General features: G+C 39.8%; 1 protein-coding gene across 2 annotated transcripts; it reads left to right on the top strand.

Annotated features, from left to right (window-relative positions):
- Positions 1 to 18,897: 18,897 nt before the first annotated feature.
- Positions 18,898 to 22,908, top strand: LOC104211857 (mannose-1-phosphate guanylyltransferase 1). Of its 2 annotated transcripts, none has more exons than XM_009760994.2 (5): positions 18,898 to 19,111; positions 20,889 to 21,017; positions 21,502 to 21,564; positions 21,650 to 21,889; positions 21,996 to 22,908. In XM_009760994.2, the coding sequence occupies exons 2-5, from the start codon at positions 20,907 to 20,909 to the stop codon at positions 22,665 to 22,667; spliced, it is 1,086 nt and encodes a 361-aa protein (XP_009759296.1). In that variant the 5' UTR covers positions 18,898 to 19,111; positions 20,889 to 20,906; the 3' UTR covers positions 22,668 to 22,908. The 2 variants fall into 2 exon arrangements, with proteins under 2 accessions (XP_009759296.1, XP_009759297.1); XM_009760995.2 differs by having other exon boundaries at positions 18,908 to 19,111; positions 20,886 to 21,017.

Genomic DNA, 22,908 nt, shown 5'->3' with positions numbered 1-22,908 from the left:
GAAAGAACCCCGCAACATTATTTCCCCCACCAAAATGTGACCTATGCTCCTCAGCCCTACATGGTCATGAGTACCCAGCCTTATGTCCAACGGTCGCAGCAAGCCAATCGGGGCCAAGCTCCACCTCCTAGAAGTCAGCCTCCTTACCGAAACCGCTACAATCCTCGGCCTTCCCAAAATAACTTCCGTCCTCGGGAACCACCCAGGAGACCCAACTATACACCAATCGGTGAACCCTACTCCACCCTATTCCCTAAGCTTGTCCAGATGAATTTGTTGCAGCCCATACCACCAAACGGGCAAAACCCGGAATCACCATCATATCAGCAAGGTGTCAGGTGTGCATACCATTCAGGGGTAGAAGGGCACGATACAAACAACTGTTGGACATTGAAACAAGCGGTAGAGAATTTGTTAGAGCAAGGGAAGATTGTGTTGAAAGACGAGGATGTCCCAAATGTGACCAATAATCCGCTGCCCGCCCACAACAACGGGCCAATAATTGGGATGATTTGTGAAGACAAGGAATTTGATCTGGCGCTTAAGGCCATAATTGTTATTGCTAATACAGAAAGGAAGCCCAAGGCAACCCCGAAGCAAGAAAAAGGGAAAGTTGATGTATCCAAGCAGGCCTATGTGGTATGGGGGACAATCAAGCCACCTCGGTTGAATGAGCCAGTGGTTATTGGACGCATACCACAGAAGCCAAAGTACAGTAAAGAGGAAGATGATGAGGTGTTCATGGTTGAAGAGAGTGAGGAAATATGTGAGGCGATGAGGAAAAAGCTATGCGAAAAACACATGGTCCAACCAGGAGAGGGCACTAGCACCGCTGAGGTATCATACATGGGACCAAGCTCCAAGCTTCAAAACTGGAAGGCTACGCCATTTCTGATCAAGCGGGAGTCCTAATGGACCTGTCCTGCCACTTTCTCTGCATCGCGAGCTACCCCAGGGTGTAACTCAGATGTTTTCTTTAGTTTCCTGTTTTTTAATTTATTGAATGTCAACCCTGTTTATCTTCCCAATTCCAAGAAATGAAATCATGTTTCATCGTTCACTTCCTTTTCCAGAGTTCTGCTATATTTTCTTTTTTAGTTCTCTTCAATTTTGATGATGCAGCTTTAAATAACATGACATGCTTGCGGACTTCATGCCCAGATCCCAGGAACTCCGTCAGACTTCAAATAATGAGTCAAAATTTGAAATATAAAGAGTTTGAGAAAATAGGAACAACTAAAGAAAATTGGTTCATGGTTTGGAAAATGTCCGTCACTGAAGCAGAGTTTGAGGACAGTAAGTGGGTTTAGACCCGTACGGAATGTTAACCTTAATGACTGCGGTTTGCCACGAGCAATTGTACCGACAAAGAAGGGTCCATACGTCATTGGAAAATATTGCCAAGAGGAGCATTTGTATCTGGGCGACATCGAAAGAAATGACGCCGACCCCGCTATGAAAGCAGGTGCAGTACTATGTCTAGATCGCTCCGGCGATGTCTTTGCACAGTTTGAGATGACTAAGGCTTTCATTCTCGCTACCCAAACACTATCAACCCTTTGCAAACCCATTTGAGCCGGTTACTTTTCTTTGATTACCCTCTTTGGAACTTAAAAGTATTATTGAAAATGAAAAAAAAAATGAAAAAAAAAGAATTGAAAAATAATAATAAATATATATACAAAAAAAGAGACAATGAAAATAAGAAAAAGGGAAAGGAAGTGAAAAACAAAGCAAAACAGAAAAACAAAAAGAAAATCCAAAAAAAAGTGGCCTGAACTACGTCTGACTTGATTCCGAAAGGATACGTAGGCAACCTCTCCCTGGGGTTCAGTCACACCAAAATAAAAATCCAAGAAGTCCCCCAAAAGTGAAACTGGGGCAGAAATTATAATGGTTCGGCAATGATCCCGCCCAAAAGGTTCCAAAGTTGTAGTTCAATCCAAATTATTTTCACCCCAAACCTTGTCCAAGTCCTTCTGATCAATTGGCAAAGACATGAAAGTGGAAAACGTCCTTGTTGGAATCCGATTGAAAGAAATAAAATGAGAGAGTCTTATCGGTGAAAACCTTCGGGCACCATGAGGCGCCAGGAGTAGAGAAATCAAAAATCAGAGAGGTCGATTAGCGAAAACCCGCAAAGGGCGTTGACGGCCGAAAAAAGGATAGTTTATCACTAAAAGTCCTGGAAAGGTTCTCCGTTTTGGAAACACGGATCAATAGGTTCATGAGAAGCTGGAGTTTGATGCGGATCGTGTATCCAGTCCAAGAAGCATGTCATGTTCATTGAAGTCCGCAGGTACTCCAGATAAGTCCTTATCTCCTTTGCCCGAAAGGGACACTTCTAGTTTTAAACTCATTTCTCCATTCAATTATTTGTTTCTCTTTGAATCCCTTTTGGTCTAACACTGTTCCAAAACCAAGACAAATAAAAGATGGCAAGACTGATTTACAGGGCTTTCGTTTGATACACGCTAATGTGCAAAAGGCACCCAGCCTCAGTAGGGGCATCAAGACGACCTCGACTGGCCATGGCAGCCTATAAAGGCAATTGAAGTTGAAAGGGTTGAGTTTCACATGGTTAATCGCCTCAGCGAAGTTGAAGAAACCAAGGTACCCCCAAATGCTCTAAAATTGAAGTTGGAAGAAAGAAGACAGAAAAGAAAGGCCTACAAAGGTAAAATAAAGTTGGAAAGGTTAAGTCCCACGCGATTAGCCACTGCAGTTTAGGATTGAGGATCAAAAAATCCCTGACACACACACACACACACAAAAAAAAAACGACAAATCCCCACAGGGTCTCCCTTTGTACAAATCCCCATAGGGTCTCCCTTTGTAAAAATCCCCACAGAGTCTCCCCTTGTACAATCCCCCAAAGAGTCTGCCCCAGCTAATCCCCAACGAGTCTGCCTTGCACAAATCCCCACTGAGTCTCCCCAATAAAAATCCCCACTGAGTTGGCCTCGTAAAGAATCCCCAAGCAGAATGGGATGAGAGAACCAAAGCCTTACACGGGCAAATCATCACAAATCCGGAAATGCGAGTCTGATCAGTTTAAAAGGGGTCGCCTGTGAATCCAATCAATGACAGAGTTTCTCAACAGGAATTAGGCCGAGACCAAGCAATTGGAACGATCAAGGCCACCGAATCAACCACCGTTTTCAAACTGACGATTTTTCTTTGTTTAGGAAAATTGAGACAGGTGCAATCCAAAGCAACCATGCAAGAAGCAGGTGTAGCCTAAAAGAGATGAAGTGCGCGAGCGTTGAAACAGCTTTGCAGCAGGAAAACGACCAAAAGTAAGTTTTCCCGGAATTCTTTCATGCATTTTTGATAAATAAAAAGAAATATAAAGGAAAACCAAAGAAAAGAAAGAAGACAAGAAAGAAAAATGAAAATCCCTAAAAGAAAAACAAATCATGGTAACATAGGACCTCATTCCTCAACTATCCCGGTATAAACCGCGGATCTCCTTGGCATAACCCAAGGAGCTTTTTCTATCAAAATCCCGGCATAACCCGATGAATCTTCCCGGCATAACCCGTGGACCCTTTTCGGCATAACCCGATGACTTCCCCGGCATAACCCGATGAATCTTCCCGGCATAACCCGTGAACCTTTTCCGGCATAACCTGATGACTTCCCCGGCATAACCCGAGGACTCTTTCGGCATAACCCGATAAATCTTCCCGGTATAACCTGTGGACCTTTCCCGGCATAACCCGATGACTTTTCCGGCATAATCCGATGAATCTTCCCGGCATAACCCGATGAATCTTCCCGGCATAACCCGTGGACCCTTTTCGGCATAACCCGATGACTTCCCCGGCATAACCCGATGAATCTTCCCGGCATAACCCGTGGACCTTTTCCGGCATCACCCGATGACTTCCCCGGCATAACCCGAGGACTCTTTCGGCATAACCCGATAAATCTTCCCGGCATAACCTGTGGACCTTTCTCGGCATAACCCGATGACTTTTTCGGCATAATCCGATGAATCTTCCCGGCATAACCCGATGACCTACCGGCATAACCCGATGAATCTTCCCAGCATAACCCGTGGACCTTTTTCGGCATAACCCGATGACCTACCGGCATAACCCGAGAACTCTTTCCCTTTTCCGGCATAACCCGATGAATCTTCCCGGCATAACCCGCGGACCTTTTCCGACATAACCCGGACAGTTTCCAGCATAACCTGGCACTCCTCCCAATTTAGGGCTCCAATCCCTGAGTTGAGCACTTTTCCATTTAGCCAGCATTAGGGCTCCAATCCCTGAACTGAGCAATTTTCTTTAAGCCGACATTAGGGCTCCAATCCCTAAGTTGCGCATGTTTACCTTTTTTGCGACATTAGGGCTCCAATCCTTGAGTTGCGCCTTTTAGACTAGAGGTTTCCAATCCCCTCATCAATCTTGTAGATTTTATGGCAATTAACTCACGAAATTTTCCTAGTGAAACTAGGGCAGAAAATTTCGTTCGTTTGTTTTGTTGTTTTAGCAGGTCTGACCCTGAGACGCATGGATCGAGATGACCTACGGTTTGAGTCTCAATCCAGAATAAAGAAAAGAAGAAAAGAACAAAAAGAAGATGTTCCCAAATATCGGAACAGACAAAGGACAGGTCGCTCAAAATTTGATCGAAATCCCCGAGTTCCGCCAATCCCGTTCCACTAAATACTGCAGAAATAAACAAGCGCCTACAACTTGCAAGCATCAAGATTCGGATCGAAGTCTACAAGCGGAATCAGCTAAGACCCAAGATCAAGTTGCAAAAGAATTATAGATAGGAATATTGTAACTAGCAATTGATAGGCATAAGTAGTTAGTTTAATTTCAATTTTCCTTTGGTTGTAATAAGGCGGTCAGTAAAGCAACAGTGGCAACAGCAACAGCAGTAACAGCAAGCATCGCGATCCCAGGGTAGTCCCAGCTACCAAAGTTTCCCGAACTACATTGACCTGATTCCTGTTTAGCCCAGGATATGTAGGAAATCTTTGAAGCAAAGATTCGGTCAAATCTTTCAAAAAATGTGCTTCACACGGAGTATTCCAATGGGCAAAAATCTCTCATATCCGCTCACTTTATCTTTGCACGAAAACTCTTCATGTTTTCGGACAAAGAGGGGCAGCTGTGAGCACGTGATTTTTGTTTACACGACAATTACTCCAAAAGAAATCAAAAAAAATAAACAAATGGTTTTGTTGTACAATTTTGTTCTGCGAGGCACTTTTGGAAATTATTTATAGTTTTGATTGTGATTGTTTAGTATCGTCGAACAAAATAAAAAAAAATATGTATGTCACATGTTGAGTTTAGGATGTCATTCTACTATTAGGAATTAATCAAACCATAATTTGGTTATTAAAAGGAAAATTACAAAATATGCATCTTTTATTCTACTTGTTGTCATTGAGTGATTTTATTTTTGTTTAATGTGAGTGATAACTGTTTGTTTGAGTATTAATTAATATTTGTATGGTTTTATTTTGATTTTTACAATTTAGTTAGTAATTTTGTGTGAATGGGAAATCAAAAGAAGAAACGAATTGGTTTTTATAGGATAAATCGGAATTGGGCCAGTTTCAAACCCAAAAATCAGGCCCAAAACTCACTAACCCAGTCCGGCCCCAAACACAAAAGGAAACGACGCCATTTTTGGCACCCTCCATCTGAACCGTTGGTCAAACATATCCAACGGTCCAGGTCAGGCCTGTCATTAGTCCAAACGACGTCGTCTCTTTAAGCTAAGAGATCAAAGCCGTTGATCACCAATGATCCAACAGCCAAAAATCCAACCCCGTCCCGTATATAAACCTCCCCCCTTCACCCCTCGCCCTAAGCCAACCCCTCCCCCCCTTGCCCTTCTTCGTCTCCCTCACCAAACCCAAACCCCTTAGAACCCTAGCGCCGCCCCCTTTCCCCTCACCGTAAACCCGGTGGCAACAACGCCGGTGACCCCCAGACTAACACCCCTAGGGCACCTCGACCCCCTGAACACAGATCCACCAGCCGTGGGTCTCGAATCTTCCCCCACTGTCTCGAATCTTCATTTGAAGATTCGAGCCGGACCCCAACCTATGCCAAACCCCCCCAAATCTATACCAGGTGTCCCCCTGACCTCCCTCGTGACCAAACCAGGCTTGGTTTGGTCCGAATCTAACCAGAAAAACCTGAATCCCAAATCTGCCCTAAGAACCCTAGAAATCCAAAATTCGAGTTTTGTCCGTTCAAACAAGGAGTTTGAGGTCTAATAGATTTTAATCGAAGTATTCTCAGTTGAGAACACTTCGATTAAAGTCCGTTCAACCCCAAAAGAGGTTCGAGTCAAAATCTGGGGCCTGGTCATCTGATTTTCAATTCTTTAAGGTATTTTATTCTTCTTTTCCTTGCCAGTTCATGTTGTTTGTTTTGCTTAATGTTTGTTCATGTGTTTAAATGTTATTTCGATTTGTTTTCATTTTGTGTCGACTTTTCTGTCCACTCTGCCCGGACCTTTCATTTGGTCGAGTTTTTCTTCATTTACTGATTGGGTGTATGGTTGTAAACTATACAATTGACTGAAATTGAATTTGGTCGATTAATTAGTTTTCAGGGCAACTTTTTGTTTTGGTCAGAACAATTCGAATCACATGTTAATACTGTTGGATTCTGATCATTGGCTTTGATTGTATGTGTTGTGATTCGCGTAGTCGATTCGATATATGTCGTCAATTAGTTTCAGTCTGGAATGATAGTTAATTTGACTCATGCTATTTAATTTGATTTACTGAGGCATTGTTGAATCAGCTGAGAATTGATTGTCAATGTGTGTTAGTCTGTTAAGTTAAGTCAGAAAACATTTAAGGATTGATTTATATTGCAGTCTAGGATAGATTTTAGACTTTGGTTTAAATTGATAGCATGTTTACTCACTTTAGGCCTTGGGCAGCATGTGTTTTGTCAGCTGTTAATGAATTAGAGTAAAATGGACAGCATGTGCTGTCAGGACATACTCATGCTGCCCATACTTGCTTAAATTAACGAAGGATAAACCTTTATAATAAGGAAAAGAGGGCTGTCAGGGGGAATCTCATGGGAAATACTTTTCTTTTGAGTTTTTGAGTGGAAAAACATAAGGGGAACATGGGAGGGGGTTCAGTTGTTTAACAGGCTGTTGAATGGGCTGATGCTAGGCTATAAATAGAGGAGGTTTCCATTAGTTAAAGAGGAGGAGAAGAGAGAGTTCTGAAAGGACAGACCTTAGGAGTTTTAAAAAACAGGGGAAAATCAGAAAAAGAGAGATAAAAAGATAGAGGAAAGAGATCAGAAAAGAGGGAGGCAGAATAGTTCTGAAAATCAGAAAAGAGAGAGTGTTGAAATCAGAAAGAGAGCAAGAGTTTTAAAAAAAACAGAAAGAAGAGTTTTCCAGGGCCTTAGTGTGTTAAAAGTTTAGGTTTCACAACAAAGAACTTCAGTTTGTCTTCTGCTCAGAAAATTCAAAACCAGAAACTACTGTTTTATTGTTTCTGCTTGCAATCTTCTTGTACTGTTGGGATTTATCGGGCAGCCTAGTTGTCTGTTGATTTTGAAGCACTACTTTTCAACCTACTGGTTTCTTCTTTGGGTTCTATTCTTTCCTGGAGATTTCTACTGCTGTCATTACTGGTTTTACTAGTCCCGCTGTACTGCTGCTTTGTGTATGCTACTACTGCTCTACTGACTTTACTGCCTCTTCAATTGTAAGCACTTTCCAGGTACAAACTCGAATCTCACACTGATGTAACAGTAAAAGCATGAAATGAAAGATGCAAAGGAGTTTAATCAGTTGTTGTTGTACTTATAGTTTTTATAAAATGTTGTTAGAATTGTATAATTCTTTAGTAGCTCAACAGAAAATACATTGGTTAGCTTATACTTAGTTGAAACTTAGTTTTGTTTAAATACTGTGATCTTGGTTATTTAGCCATTTGTATGATATGGAATGCATAGGTGTTTAGTATATCAATAGCTAAATCTCATCTCTATTCTTACTTCAAACATGCGAATCAGTTTGCTTCTAATTTGGGCGAAAAAATGCAATATAGTCTCAAGTCATTTAAGCCAACTCTGTCAAGTCCGGATTCCATTAGGCAATTTCGAATACAATTAGTAGCATCTTCTAATAAGTAGTTGATTCCATTAATCAAGCCCAAATAAGTTAGTTTAAATTCGAACTTGAAGAACATTTAGTGTAAGTTTAGCATTTTTATTAATCTTGCATGTAATCTCCTTTAGCATATTAACAGCATGTTCACCTATGAAATAAGGCACGAAACAATTCCCGCCTCATAAACAACTAATCAGATAATTAAACAAGAATCCGGAGTTGGCCAAGCATGCAATTCAATTAGTATGTATTTTCTTCCTTCTACTTTTAGAGACAAACAAAAAATAGAAAAACGTAGTCATTGTAGGGTACCCTTCTAAAATAATGAGACGAGCCTCGCCGAATAAAAAGGCAAATTGCGGGGCCCTCAATAATTGGTCATAATAAATACTTAGAATTTGGGATGGACTGTTTAGTGAATTCCACTGCCTTCCCCAAAGATAATAACGCGTTAGACTTTTTAGGCGCGACTTAATTAAATTACATTCTTAAATTCGGGTGCGCATTTATGTGACCCAAATTCAAATCTCAACGGAGTCGAAATGTGTTAACAACTACGGGTGCATTGATTGTGACGTGGTTCGAGATGCATTTTCACGACGTTGCAATTCTATAAAAAATAAATGATAATAATAAAAGCGGTTTAAACTTAATAAAAGCACATAAGTCACAACATGTATTTAAATCAGATATTTAGCCATTATAACAATTTAAGCGACCGTGCTAGAACCACGGGATTCGAGGGTGCCTAACACCTTCCCTCGGGTCAACAGAATTCCTTACTTAGAATTTCTGGTTCGCAGACTTCATTTGGAAAGTCGAAAATTTCCTCGATTTGGGATTCAAGATAAACCGGTGACTTGGGACACCAAAAGCCAAACCTTTCCCAAGTGGCGACTCTGAATTAAATAAATAATCTCATTTCGAATATTGTCACTTAAATTGGAAAAACTCCCTCGCGCATTTTACCCTTCGGGGCGGGCGCGCAAAAAGGAGGTGTGACAAAGTTTAGTTTTGGGTTTAATACACGCGTGGTTGAGCCTGTTGGTGGTGATGTTGGTTGTTGTTGTTTAGTCTTTTACAAACTTTTGGGTTTGTTCTATTGAGCTTGTTTGGTTTTCTTCAAATTTTCTCGGGCCTCGAATCTGGTTTGAATTGCTGCTGTTGGGTTGCTGTTGTCTTGCCGTGTTATTACTGTTGCTGACTGCTCTTTCATCTTCTTGTATTGCCATTTCCAGGTACACAGCTGTAACCTTGGTCATTTGTAAGCCGAAAACATAAGCATGAATATACATGAAGATTTGAAGCTTTAAGTTTGATCTAGTTTTTCTACTGATTTGTATATTAGGATATCTCATTCATTAATATCGTGCAAATGCCTGCCGAATGCATAAACTGGACTGTTGAATCTATTTCTACAAACATGTGAATAATGCTAGTAATTAATATTCTCGAATGTTAGTGATTGAAGTTAGCCTAATGTCGGTTTTTAAGCATTGACGCATTTCTTCGAAAAGTCATAAAAAGAGTAAGAAAAGAAAAATGGCTTTGTCTTACACATAGTCAATTCCAATAGTTCAAGTCATATAATAATGTTAGTTTAAATTAATCAAAGAATAGTTGGTTTATTTTGATATTACCGGGTGTCAATCTCGCGTTCTATTCATAATCTCAACTTTAGTGTTATTAACTAATAGAATAAGGAACTAAATAATCTCCCTTTGTACAAGCTCGATTACAATTTCCCATTTGCATTTGTCTTAGACTAATAACTAATAAGTCACGTCTTTTTTTAAGCATGTAATTAATTTGGAGATTTTATTTTAGAGACAAACTTAATAAAATGTAGTCACTTTAGGATTGTCCTTTTAAAATAAATGAGATGAGCCTCGCTGGATAAACACATAAATGGCGGGGCCCTCGTTAAATGTATGTATTAAATACTTAGATTCCGGGACGGGCCGTTTAGCAAATTTCACGGCCCCACCCAAAATAATGATACGCTAGTCGCTTTAGGCGCGTATTTAATAATGTTATCTTCTTAAACTCGGGTGCGCATTTATGTGACCCAAATCCAAATCTCAACGGAGTCGAAATGTGTCGTTAACCATGGGTGCATTGATTGTGACGTGGTTCGAGATGCATGTCCATGACGTTGCAAATTCCTTTAAAAATAATGAATGAGACGAGCCTCGACAAACAAGAATACACAAATTGCGGGGCCCTCAACGGATAGTTATTTCGAATGCTTAGATTTTGAGACAGGCCGCATAGCGAACTTTACGGCTTTTCTCAAAATAACAACGCGTTAGTCTTTAGGTGCGTATTTAATAATGTTATTTTCCTAAACTCGGGTGCACATTTATGTGACCCAAATCTAAATCTCAACGAAGTTGGAACGTATCAAAATTGCGGGTACATTTATGTGGCGCAATTCGAGATGCATTCTCACGACGTTGCAATTCTTTGAATAAATAATAACAAAGCGGTAAACAGTTCAAATTTGCACGTAGGTTCATAATTGTATAAAATCAGATAATCAAGCCGAATATGACAGTTGAGCAACCGTGCTAGAACCACGGAACTCGGGAATGCCTAACACCTTCTCCCGGGTTAACAGAATTCCTTATCCGGATTTCTGGTGCGCAGACTGTTAAACAGAGTCATTCTTTTCCTTGATTCGGGATTTAAAACCGGTGACTTGGGACACCATAAAGCTCCCAAGTGGCGACTCTGAAATAAATAAATAAATCCCGTTTCGGTTGTCCTTTAATTGGAAAAACTCCCTTTCGCGTCCCTTCGCGGCGGCGCGGGCGAAAAAGGAGGTATGACATCTGTCCTCATCGACCCCAGCAAAGAAACCCTAGAAGGGGTTGTTTTCACTCGGGACTTCGCCTAGCTCGGACGTCTTCAACTTCTGAGCATCCCTAATGGTATCTCAGAGAAGGTCGAAAATGACGAGGAATGACCTACTGTCATGGCCTCGGGGAGATCACCCGAAGCACTCTTTTTAGGCAAAGGAGCTTCGAAGCTCGCTCCCTTTGGAGTATTTCCAGAAGTTTGAGAAGCAGTTACCACGTCAGGTGATGCAGGACCTTCATCCCCTTTTTCTTTTAAAATTCCTTCCTCGAGGCTAGGGGCCCCGATCTCAGTAGGCTTGATAGCCTCGACAGATTTCCTGGTTTAAGTCACCAGCGTCGAACCCTCCATCTCGCCACCATCATCGTCCAAGAATTGGTGGGCTGAGTCAATATCCACGTTGATGACAACACTTTTCTTGCTCCTCCGAGCGGGCTCTACTTGGCTTTGAGTATCCTCACTCTTCGAGGACCCTTTTCTCTTTTTATCCTCATTTGGCTTTGGATCCGAAGATCCTACTTCCTCCCCGAGAGGGGGCGGCCTTATCTCGAAGAACTCACCAATACCTGTGATAGAGGAATCAGGTAACATGAAGAAAGACATTCTTAATAAGAAAAGAGACATTATGACGCATACCGTGGTGTTTCGCTTCCCACTTGCCCTTTGAAAAGTCCTGCCACTTGCGTTTGTCATATGTTGAAGTAGTAGCCAGTTTGCAAACCCAGTCCTCGGGGTCAAGGACCGCATTAGGCATCCACGAAACCGCTGCAAAAAAGTGAAAGGAATAATTATGCGAAGTTTAGCAAAATTTATTGAAAAGAACTAAAGCAAAGAATTCGACTCACGTTCGAAGTTCCATTTCTCGGGGAATGACAAGAACTCCTCGGGAATAACATCGACGGTCCTCACCCGGATGAACCGGCTCATCCAACCTCGATCCTTGCCTTTTTCATTACTGGCGAAGAAGGACTTGGTTGATCGGTGTTGGAGTTTGATTAAACCTCGAAAATGTTAAGGTCGATATAATCGGATGAGGTGGCTAAGGGTGAACTCGAACTCGGCCTTTCGATGAAGAAACTCATCATTATTATGATCCGCCAAAAGGACAGATGAATCTGGCCCAGGGTGACTTGATATCTTCGGAAGAATTTAAGCACGACCGGGTCGAGGGGACCCAACGTAAAGGGGTATGTATACACACTTAGGAACCCCTCTACGTAAGTTGTGATGTTCTCCTCACGAGAAGGTATTTGCAGAACGACCTTCTCTTCCCATTTACACTTTCTCCTCACAGCATCGAGGTGTTCTTTCCCAATTGACCTTATGTATCTCGATGCATGCTCTCGACGGCCGGGGACGTCGGGAGGGTTCTCAACTATAAAGTCCTTTTTCAAGGAAAAATTACCCGGTACGATCTCGTGAAGCGCCGGCAGTTTACTACTGGCCGGACATGAAGTAGAAGTGGAGGTTCCTTTTTTCTGAGGAACGGACTTGGAAGTTTTTGCCATCGGTTCTTTAGGAAAAGAAGGAAGAAATAAATAAATCGGTGAGGTTTTGAGCTAATACGGCGGAGGAATTAGTGGTGAAAAGGAAGCATATAGAGGAAATAGGTGTTGCAAGGTGGAAAAGTTCCTAATGAGAAGAGAAAACAAGTATATATATAGAGGAAGGCGGCGATGGTTAATTAATATTGTTGGTCGACCGGCTCTGACGTGCATTTAATGCTTTTTGGGGAAGAGAACCGACGGGACGTTTCGGTCATTTCAACGCTTACGTCATAAGAGTGATGCCATTGTAAAGGACTTCGGGAATTTAAATCGCTTCACATCATTTCATTCTAAGAAATGCGGGGACTATCTGTATACGGTCTAAATCGAAGAGCTCGATTTAGAAGACTTGATCACACCCCGAGCTCGAATTCGAAAGCTCGAAGTAAGAATTGAACCTGGCCGGGATATGCGCACCTCGAGAAGCAAATCGAAGACCCGTCGTGATCTGCCTCGAGGACAGTACAATTTCGATGACACTCAAGAAAGAACGGGAATTTCTCAGGGACACGTGGATCAGGGCATAAATTAAGGGATAAGATTTGTACGAAATAGTATGAGTCTGTACTAGGTTGTTATATAGTTGTACCAATAAAATTCTTTACCATAATTGGAAATGTACCATATTAGGGTTTTCTCCTCCTATATAAAGGGGACCCCAATCATTTGTAAAGGGAATCTCATTCACTGCAACAGAACATTCTACTTTGCTTTTCTTGTTTACTGTGCTCTACAATTGTTCTTCAGCTTTATTGTTTTTACTTTTCTGTTCATATTTTATTGCTCTTAACTCACCTCGAGGCCCCCAAGATAATCGAGCTCGAGGTCCCCATTACTCTAACAACACTGGTTTGGTTCAACAATTCTTCTTACGTAAACCTAATATTACTTGTATATTCACTAATATTAGAATAAATCACATATCTTTAAAACCACAAATCACATTTAATTGTTACTCACATTTTTTCGAGATAAACACTTGCTACTCATTGCATTGTGATAAAGCACTTTTATATCAAGTTCCAATTGAACCAAAATTCTTTTTATACTAAAGCTTATCTTAGCATGCACTAGTCAAACTAACTTTGGGGAAAAGAAATCAGAAGTCGACTCATAGTAAGAATGCCAAGAAAAAAAAATGAAGAAGGGAAAAGTCAATCTTTATGAGAGAGGTTTTTAATACATCAGCTTACAACTCAACTTAAGAAATTCAAAAGTTGATAGTGTAATACTAAAATACTAGAGATTAATAATCATTAATCATGATACAGCTATATCCTACCCCCCCCCCCAAAAAAAAGAGTGAAAAAGAAGAAGATAAAATGGATAAAGTTAAGATTGTTGTTCCTTCTGTACTTGTAAATAATGATTCTGGAAATTAGAACGTTAGCTTATAAACGTAAATATAAATAAAACAGAAATTAATTCGAGCCCACTGAATTCACAGTGTTTCCTTAAGGAATTTAAACCCCTCCTAGTACCCTAGGTTATGAATTATTTCCTCCCAGGATAGAACGAATTGCACACTGGTGTAGCGGTACTTCAAACCCCAGTGTTTCAGCGAATACAAAGATCGACAGCAAATCACACTTACGGATGCTTTGTTTGTAGTTTAAAACAATGCAGAACAAGGGAGGAAAACTCAGAAGTCGAATGGAAATTCTGAGAGGAAGGAATGCAAATTATAGCCAACGTTGAGTTTTCGGTGAAGAGAAGATCAATACAATTCGTTTTTCCAGTGTATACGCAGTGTATACACAGAGTGTATATTAAGTGTACATAGAGTGTATATTAAGTGTATACAGAGTGTTTCGAGTGTTTTTTCCGATGTGTTCTTCTTTCTCTCCAACTTATGCTCTATTTATAGCAGTTATTTGAGAGAAATCCACCCCCTCCATGGTGCAACAAGCACTAGGCTATCATGAAGGAAGCACTTACATGGTGGAATGTACACTTGCTTGGTGGGAGGAGCACTTGCACCATTGTGGGAGGAGCACTTGCACCATTGTGGGAGGTGCACTAGGCTGCTTATTGCTTAATGTTGCAACACAATACACGGATTGGAAAACATCTGTTACAAACACGGATTATATCACGTTAATATTCACTATTAACAAATAAATTTGGTCCAAAAAATTAATCAATCGATCGATCATTTGACCAAATCCAAATCCAAATCCAAATCCAAATCCCATTTCCCATTCACTCTAATTTTAAGACTATTTCATCTTAAACAAAAACTCAACAATCCCCCACATGAATGGGAAATGGCTATATCACGGAAGTATGCATGAAAAACTTGTGTGATTTGCAAGCAAGAATTAATTGCATCTGGATAAGTAGGTTTCCCTTTGAATTTTCCGTAGTGAACTTATGTCGGATATACTCGGTCAATCGGTAGATTTGATATCTTTGAACCGTCAAACTTTAGTGTATACCTAGACAACCATAAGTCACACAATCAATCCCTTAACCATCTTTGGTTCTCATTGTTGTGTTCGTTTCAGCCATGAACACTGCCTGGTTTCATAAGTGCGTAGAGAATTGGCCTTGAAAAATTCTCCTTGAAGCGGCTAACACTTCACACTTACATAGGTGATTCCTAAACGTGTCATCCCGTAGATACACTATTTAATATACCCTGTATCAAATTTAGAAATCATTAAAAAGCCTTAATGCTTTATCCTTGGTACTGAACATTGTCTCATCACGAGAATGGACTAAAAAAATTTTGTTGACAATGTTGAACCGTCATTAATGACTTTGTTTGATCTCCTTGAACCTAGATCTTGGGATCTCCAGTCTTCTAGGTAGAGTTACCGCCACAATGACTTGTTCTCGGCCATAGTCCCATTCCCCTCGATGATTTCTCAACTACCTCTCTAGTTAGGCCTTTTGTAAGTGGATCCGACACATTATCACTTGACTTTACATAGTCAATCGTGATAATTCCTCTATAGAGAAGTTGCCTAACGGTTTTATGTCTTTGTCGCATATGACGAGATTTACCGTTATACATAACACTCTCAGCCCTTCCAATTGCCGCTTGGCTATCACATTGTATGCATATTGGTGCCAACGGTTTGGGTCAAAATGGAATGTCTTCCAAGAAATTCCGGAGCCATTCAGCTTCTTCACCGGCTCTATCTAAGGCTATGAACTCAGCCTCCATTGTAGAGCGGGCAATACATGTTTGTTTGGATGACTTCCAAGATACAGCTCCTCCACCAATAGTGAATACATATCCACTTGTGGACTTCGAATCAGTTGAACCGGTGATCCAATTTGCATCACAATATCCTTCATTCACCACAGGATATTTACTGTATTGCAAATCAAAGTTTTGGGTATGTTCTAAGTATCCCAAAACTCGTTTCATTGCCATCTAATGAGATTGACCTGGATTGCTCGTGTATCGACTTAGTTTACTTATAGCACAAGCTATATCTGGTCGTGTACAATTCATAATGTACATTAAGCATCCCAACACACGAGCATAATCCAATTGTGATATGCTTTGGCCTTTGTTCTTTGCTAATGCAAGATTCACGTTAATTGGAGTCTTTGCAACTTTAAATCCTAAGTGCTTGAATTTTTCAAGTACTGTCTTAATATAATAAGATTGTAACAATGTCAGACCTTGAGGAGTCTTTTGGATCTTAATCCCCAGAATTAAATCCGCAATTCCCGAGTCCTTCATATCAAACTTGCTAGTTAGCATACACTTAGTAGCATTTATGTTGGCAATGTTATTACTCATTATCAGCATATCATCCACATATAGGCAAACAATGACTATGTGATTTGGAACATTTTTAATGTACACACATTTATCACATTCATTTATCTTAAAACCATTTGACAACATTGTTTGGTCAAATTTCGCATGCCATTGTTTGGGTGCTTGTTTTAGTCCGTAAAGGGACTTAACAAGTCTACATACCTTATTTTCTTTACCTGGAACCACAAACCCTTCAGGTTGTTCCATGTAAATTTCTTCCTCCAACTCTCCATTTAAGAAGGCCGTTTTAACATCCATTTGATGAATTTCAAGACCATACACTGCAGCTAATGCTACTAACATCCGTATGGACGTAATCCTTGTAACTGGGGAGTATGTATCAAAGTAGTCAAGACCTTCTCGTTGTCTATACCCTTTGACAACAAGTCTTGCCTTGAATTTATCAATAGTGCCATCATCTTTCATTTTTCTCTTAAAAATCCATTTAGAACCCAAAGGTTTATTTCCAGGAGGAAGATCAACCAATTCTCATGTATGGTTGTTCAATATGGATTCTATTTCACAACGTCCTTCATGTTCCCGAGATTAGGAAGAACTTAGTCTCTACTGGACTTCTTGTAAAGCACGGTTTCAAGTGCGTTTTTGTATCTGACAAGGTAGTGATTAGTAAGAATGAAATGTTTGTAGGAAAAGGTTACCTTACTGAGGGCCTTTTCAAGCTGAATGTAATAGTTGTTGAAACTAATAATAAAACTTCAGCTTCTTCTTACTTACTTGAGTCAAATGATTTATGGCATGTACGTTTAGGTCATGTCAATTATAAAACCTTGCGAAAAATGATAAACTTGGAAGTATTGCCTAAGTTTGAATGCGAAAAATCAAAATGTCAAATATGTGTGGAATCTAAGTATGTTAAACATCCTTATAAGTCGGTTGAAAGGAATTCAAATCCTTTAGACTTAATTCACACAGATATTTGTGACATGAAGTCAATACCATCTCGCGGTGGAAAGAAGTATTTCATAACTTTTATTGACGATAGTACTCGATATTGCTATGTTTACTTACTTAATAGTAAAGATGAAGCAATAGACGCATTCAAGCAATACAAAAATGAAGTTGAAACGCAACTTAACAAGAAAATCAAAATGATAAGAAGTGATAGGGGTGGTGAATATGAATCTCCTTTTGAACAAATATGTTTAGAATATGGAATTATTCATCAAACAACAGCCCCTTACACTCCCCAATCCAATGGGATTGCGGAAAGAAAGAATCGTTCATTAAAGGAGATGATGAACGCATTGTTGATAAGTTCTGGTTTGTCACAGAACTTGTGGGGGGAAGCCGTTCTTACGGCCAGCCGAATACTAAACCGAGTACCCCATAGTAAAACACAATCCATTCCATATGAAAAATGGAAATGAAGGAGCCCAACTTGAATTATTTTAAAGTGTGGGGGTGTTTGGCAAAAGTGCAAGTTCCTAAACCCAAAAGGGTAAAAATAGGACCGAAAACAGTTGATTGTATTTTCATAGGATATGCGACTAATAGTAAAGCATATCGATTTCTGGTTCATAAATCAGAAAATCCCGACATTCATAATAATACGGTTATAGAATCAGATAATGCTGAGTTCTTTGAAAATATATATCCGTATAAAAAGGAATGCGAGTCGATTGGTGAAGGATCTAAACGACCTCGGGAAGAAACAAAAGAAAGTACATTTAATCAGGGGGATCCAAGACGTAGTAAACGTCAAAGAACGTCTACTTCGTTTGGACCAGATTTTGTGACTTTCTTATTGGAAAATGAGCCTCGAACATTTAAAGAAGCTATGTCTTCTTCGGAATCATTGTTCTGGAAAGAGGCAGTCAATAGTGAAATAGAATCCATATTGAACAACCATACATGGGAATTGGTTGATCTTCCTCCTGGAAATAAACCTTTGGGTTCTAAATGGATTTTTAAGAGAAAAATGAAAGATGATGGCACTATTGATAAATTCAAGGCAAGACTTGTTGTCAAAGGGTATAGACAACGAGAAGGTCTTGACTACTTTGATACATACTCCCCAGTTACAAGGATTACGTCCATACGGATGTTAGTAGCATTAGCTGCAGTGTATGGTCTTGAAATTCATCAAATGGATGTTAAAACGGCCTTCTTAAATGGAGAGTTGGAGGAAGAAATTTACATGGAACAACCTGAAGGGTTTGTGGTTCCAGGTAAAGAAAATAAGGTATGTAGACTTGTTAAGTCCCTTTACGGACTAAAACAAGCACCCAAACAATGGCATGCGAAATTTGACCAAACAATGTTGTCAAATGGTTTTAAGATAAATGAATGTGATAAATGTGTGTACATTAAAAATGTTCCAAATCACATAGTCTATCTTTATTACCAAAAAAAAAGATTCATGATTATGGTGTGATTAGTAGCTACCCAATCCCAATTCCCCATAATGCCAACTCAGCAATATATGTACTTCCAGTAAAACATAAGAATCATACTCCCAAATCCCAATCGGGCGTGAACCGGTAAAAAAGGTAGCCCGTATTTGGAAATCTGTCAATATGGAAAACTTACATCACAATATACAAATACAAAGTTGTGTATGACTCTCTCCGTGTGTGTATATATTTGGGGATAATCCTTGTGTTAAGTATTGCTTTGTGTTTTTGCCAACGCTCTTCTAACCCAACCAACCACCCTTTGAAAACACCCCGACGACACTCCCTACCTACGGTCAAACCACGAATTCTCCTAAACTTGACTCAAACTCCTCCTTCTACTCACTCTTTTCACTTTTCTTAGATCTCTGATTCCAAAGGTGAATTTCATGCTCTCTTTCTTAATTTCCGCATTGTTTTTCGTTTTCACATGGATCTTGATTCCATTTTTCTGTGTTTTCTTCGTTAGCTTTGTTTGGATCCCTTTTTATTTTTTTTCCTTATGGAGAATTTGATAATGCGCTCGCGATTTCGCTGTCCATTTTGATTTCTTTGTGTTCAATTTTGTTTATTTGAGATAATTTGCATGCCTAATCGATGACTTATGTATAGGCTATGTGTAGAATTATGTACATAATGTGCTCTGGATCTGATGCTGTTAGGCTTTTCTTTTCTTGTCGTCTTTGCTTTTTTTCCCTTTCTTACGGTGCTTTTGAGTTGCAAATTGTGCGTAGGATTTCGTATTTTAAGTTCTATATAACTAGTGCTACAAGCTAGGTGTGTGTGTAATCCATTTTGTCGTTTAGACACCTCTAGGAATTCAGTGTCATCTTCTGCAGCTATGAATCTGCTTTTACGCCCGACTTTCTGGGTTACATCTTTGTTTCTTTCTTTAGAAATACAGCTGGAGTGAGGTTTTAGGCTACTTGTTCTAGGTTCATTTTCCCTTCCAAATGTCTCCGCTTACCTATGTGTTCGAGTCAAAATCAATTATTTGTTCTTATTTAGTGAACTTTTTAGTACATATGCAGAGTTTGGGTCAAAGCTACTGTGTTCCCATAAGTAACCCTCTACATCCGCCCCTGTATGCAGCTGAAATAAAGCTACTACGATTTTTTTTTTTTTTATACCCCTCCCAAATTAGGAGGATCTATAGTGTTTCCACACTTCCCCTCCATGGTGACTCGAACCCAGGACCTAACGGTCGTAGGTGGAGGTGCTTTTACCAACTGAGCAAGCCTCACTTGTCGCTACTACGATTTCCTTTTGGTCATGTAACCTTTTTTTACCCGTTTCATACTGTGACTTGTTAAAATCCTAGATGTAGCTCAAGCATCAGCAAAAGAATATGTGACAGGGAAATGTACTTTTTGATGCTTCACTGCAAAGCTAGAATAAATTTAAATTCCTTGTTTCTATAAGATAATTGAAGAGATAAAGTGACGTAGAAGGAAACTAACATGTATGAAATGTGAATGAAAACACATTATGTTTCAACTTTTCCTTTGTTATTTTAACCTGTAACCATGCCTAAAAATGTGAGAAAAGTCTAACTTTCCTCTCCTTTTTGTAAGGAGATAGAGAGAAATAGCATTCGTTTATGTAACTCCGTTTAAACCGCCCTTATCCAATCTACTGATACCACATTATTTACCAAAAGAAATGAAAAATTGAAAGGAATTTCCACCCCTATTAAATGATCCAGCCTGGGATGTAGCTGGAATTTTTGTTTTCTTTCCAGCAAAATAGCTTGGACTGACTTTTCTGAACCACTTTATGACTTCAGTTAATCTCAAGATTCACGTATAAATTTGGCAGTTTGCTACAACCCTTCTTGCAACATTTGCTAGTCTCTTTTTTAATCCACTTTCATGGATTGGTAATTCATTTACTTCAAGTTGAACACTATATGAATGACTATCTTTATTCGCTACCTGTCATGGACAACCGACTGAACATATAGGTGAGGGTGATAGTGAGCTTTCATCATTGCTTCTTCTGTACGGTTGTAAATACAAGGTTCCATAGTTCTGCACGCATCTTCCTTTTGGCTGGATAAATTTGGAGAGGAGAGAGCCCATTTTTAAATGCAGTATATGTTTTTTTCTCTTACAACGTCTGATCAACTGTGCTGAAATTCTGCCTGATTCTTAGCAGGAGCGTCGAAAAATCAGGATGAAGGCACTTATTCTTGTCGGAGGGTTTGGTACTCGGCTGAGGCCATTGACTCTTAGTGTCCCAAAGCCACTGGTTGAATTTGCCAACAAGCCCATGATTTTGCATCAGGTAACCTTTATGAGAACTCTTGGTTAGCCTCGCGTATTTTCAGTCATATAGTAGATTCTGTCATAAAGATCACTCTAACTGCGCACCTACTCAAAGAAATATGCCTTTTAGTCGGATTGCTAATCTTGTTTTTTCATCCTTTTAATTGGTTGTGTGGATTTTGAGAACGTCATTTCACTATTCCAGTTTGTACTTTATCATATAAAAGAATTCGGAATATCTTATTTTCCACCCGATAAATTCAAACTATATTTGTCTATATGACTCCAATACTTTATTCCCTCAAACAAAATTTCAAATGACCTAAGGTCTGGAATACCTAGGGCTTCATCACCCTGCCTCTGCCAGGTCATGATCTCTAAAAGAGAATGGGAAATCTCAATAGGAGTTTAATTGTGCCTTGCACTTTCTGTATGTTTTCCTTTTCTTTCTAGTTTTGCTATTATATCAAAACACCGACTTTCCTAAACATTTTGTACGTCAGATCGAGGCTCTCAAGGCTGTTGGAGTGACTGAAGTGGTCTTGGCTATTAACTACCAGCCCGAGGTCAGCATCTTTCCATTTAGAGATCTAAGTAAGGCTAAATCTTTAATGAGCAACTAATAGAATATACAAACTCCTTTCGATGCAGGTGATGCTGAACTTTTTGAAAGAATTTGAGACAAAACTTGGGATAAAGATCACATGTTCTCAAGAAACTGAACCACTTGGGACTGCAGGTCCCCTTGCTTTGGCTAGAGACAAGCTGGTAGATGATTCTGCTGAGCCGTTTTTTGTTCTTAACAGTGATGTTATCAGTGACTATCCTTTCAAGGAGATGATTGAATTCCACAAATCCCATGGAGGTGAGGCTTCTTTAATGGTGACTAAGGTAAGTTATCAGTTACATTTCTTTTTGAATTTAACATAGCGTGGGTCTTCCTAGATTTATGAGGGGGATGTTGAGTATAAAAGGTAAATTTCACTGGTTGATACAGGTGGATGAGCCTTCAAAATATGGTGTTGTTGTCACGGAAGAATCCACTGGCCAAGTTGAGAGATTTGTGGAAAAGCCTAAGTTATTTGTTGGCAACAAGATCAATGCTGGAATTTACCTGCTGGACCCTTCCATTCTTGACAGAATTCAATTAAGACCAACATCTATCGAGAAAGAGATTTTCCCAAAAATTGCAGCGGAGAAAAAGCTATATGCAATGGTCCTACCTGGATTTTGGATGGACATTGGACAGCCAAGGGACTACATCACAGGTCTTAGACTCTACCTAGATTCCTTAAAGAAGAGATCTTCACCGAAACTGGCATCAGGTTCTCACATTGTTGGAAATGTCTTAGTGGATGAAACTGCAACAATTGGAGAAGGATGCTTGATTGGACCAGATGTTGCGATAGGCCCTGGTTGCGTGATTGAGTCTGGGGTTAGACTCTCACGTTGCACTGTGATGCGTGGAGTTCGTGTTAAGAAACATGCGTGCATCTCAAGTAGCATTATTGGTTGGCACTCAACTGTTGGACAATGGGCTCGTGTTGAGAACATGACCATTCTCGGAGAAGATGTCCATGTTTGTGATGAAATTTACAGCAATGGTGGAGTAGTCTTACCCCACAAGGAGATCAAATCTAGCATCCTGAAACCGGAAATAGTGATGTGAGTAATTTCTAGTGCCAGAAAGCAATAAGTTATGTTCAGTCTGTTCAAAATGTATTTTCATTTTCCTTTATTTGGTTGTTTTTCTATTTCCTCATCAATTGTAAAAGTATGGGAAAGGTGAGTGATGTAAGGTGATGCTGAAGGGTTGCTGTTGTGAAAGGTATGAGATGTTGGAAGTTTTGTTTATTTTGTAATTTTCGGTGTATATACGAATAAAGAACTCTGCTAGAGGTTGTGTTTAA

The sequence above is a fragment of the Nicotiana sylvestris genome, chromosome 3, assembly GCF_000393655.2.
Source record: "Nicotiana sylvestris chromosome 3, ASM39365v2, whole genome shotgun sequence".
Taxonomy (NCBI): Eukaryota; Viridiplantae; Streptophyta; class Magnoliopsida; order Solanales; family Solanaceae; genus Nicotiana; species Nicotiana sylvestris.
This window is presented reverse-complemented; position numbering and strand designations above follow the sequence as displayed.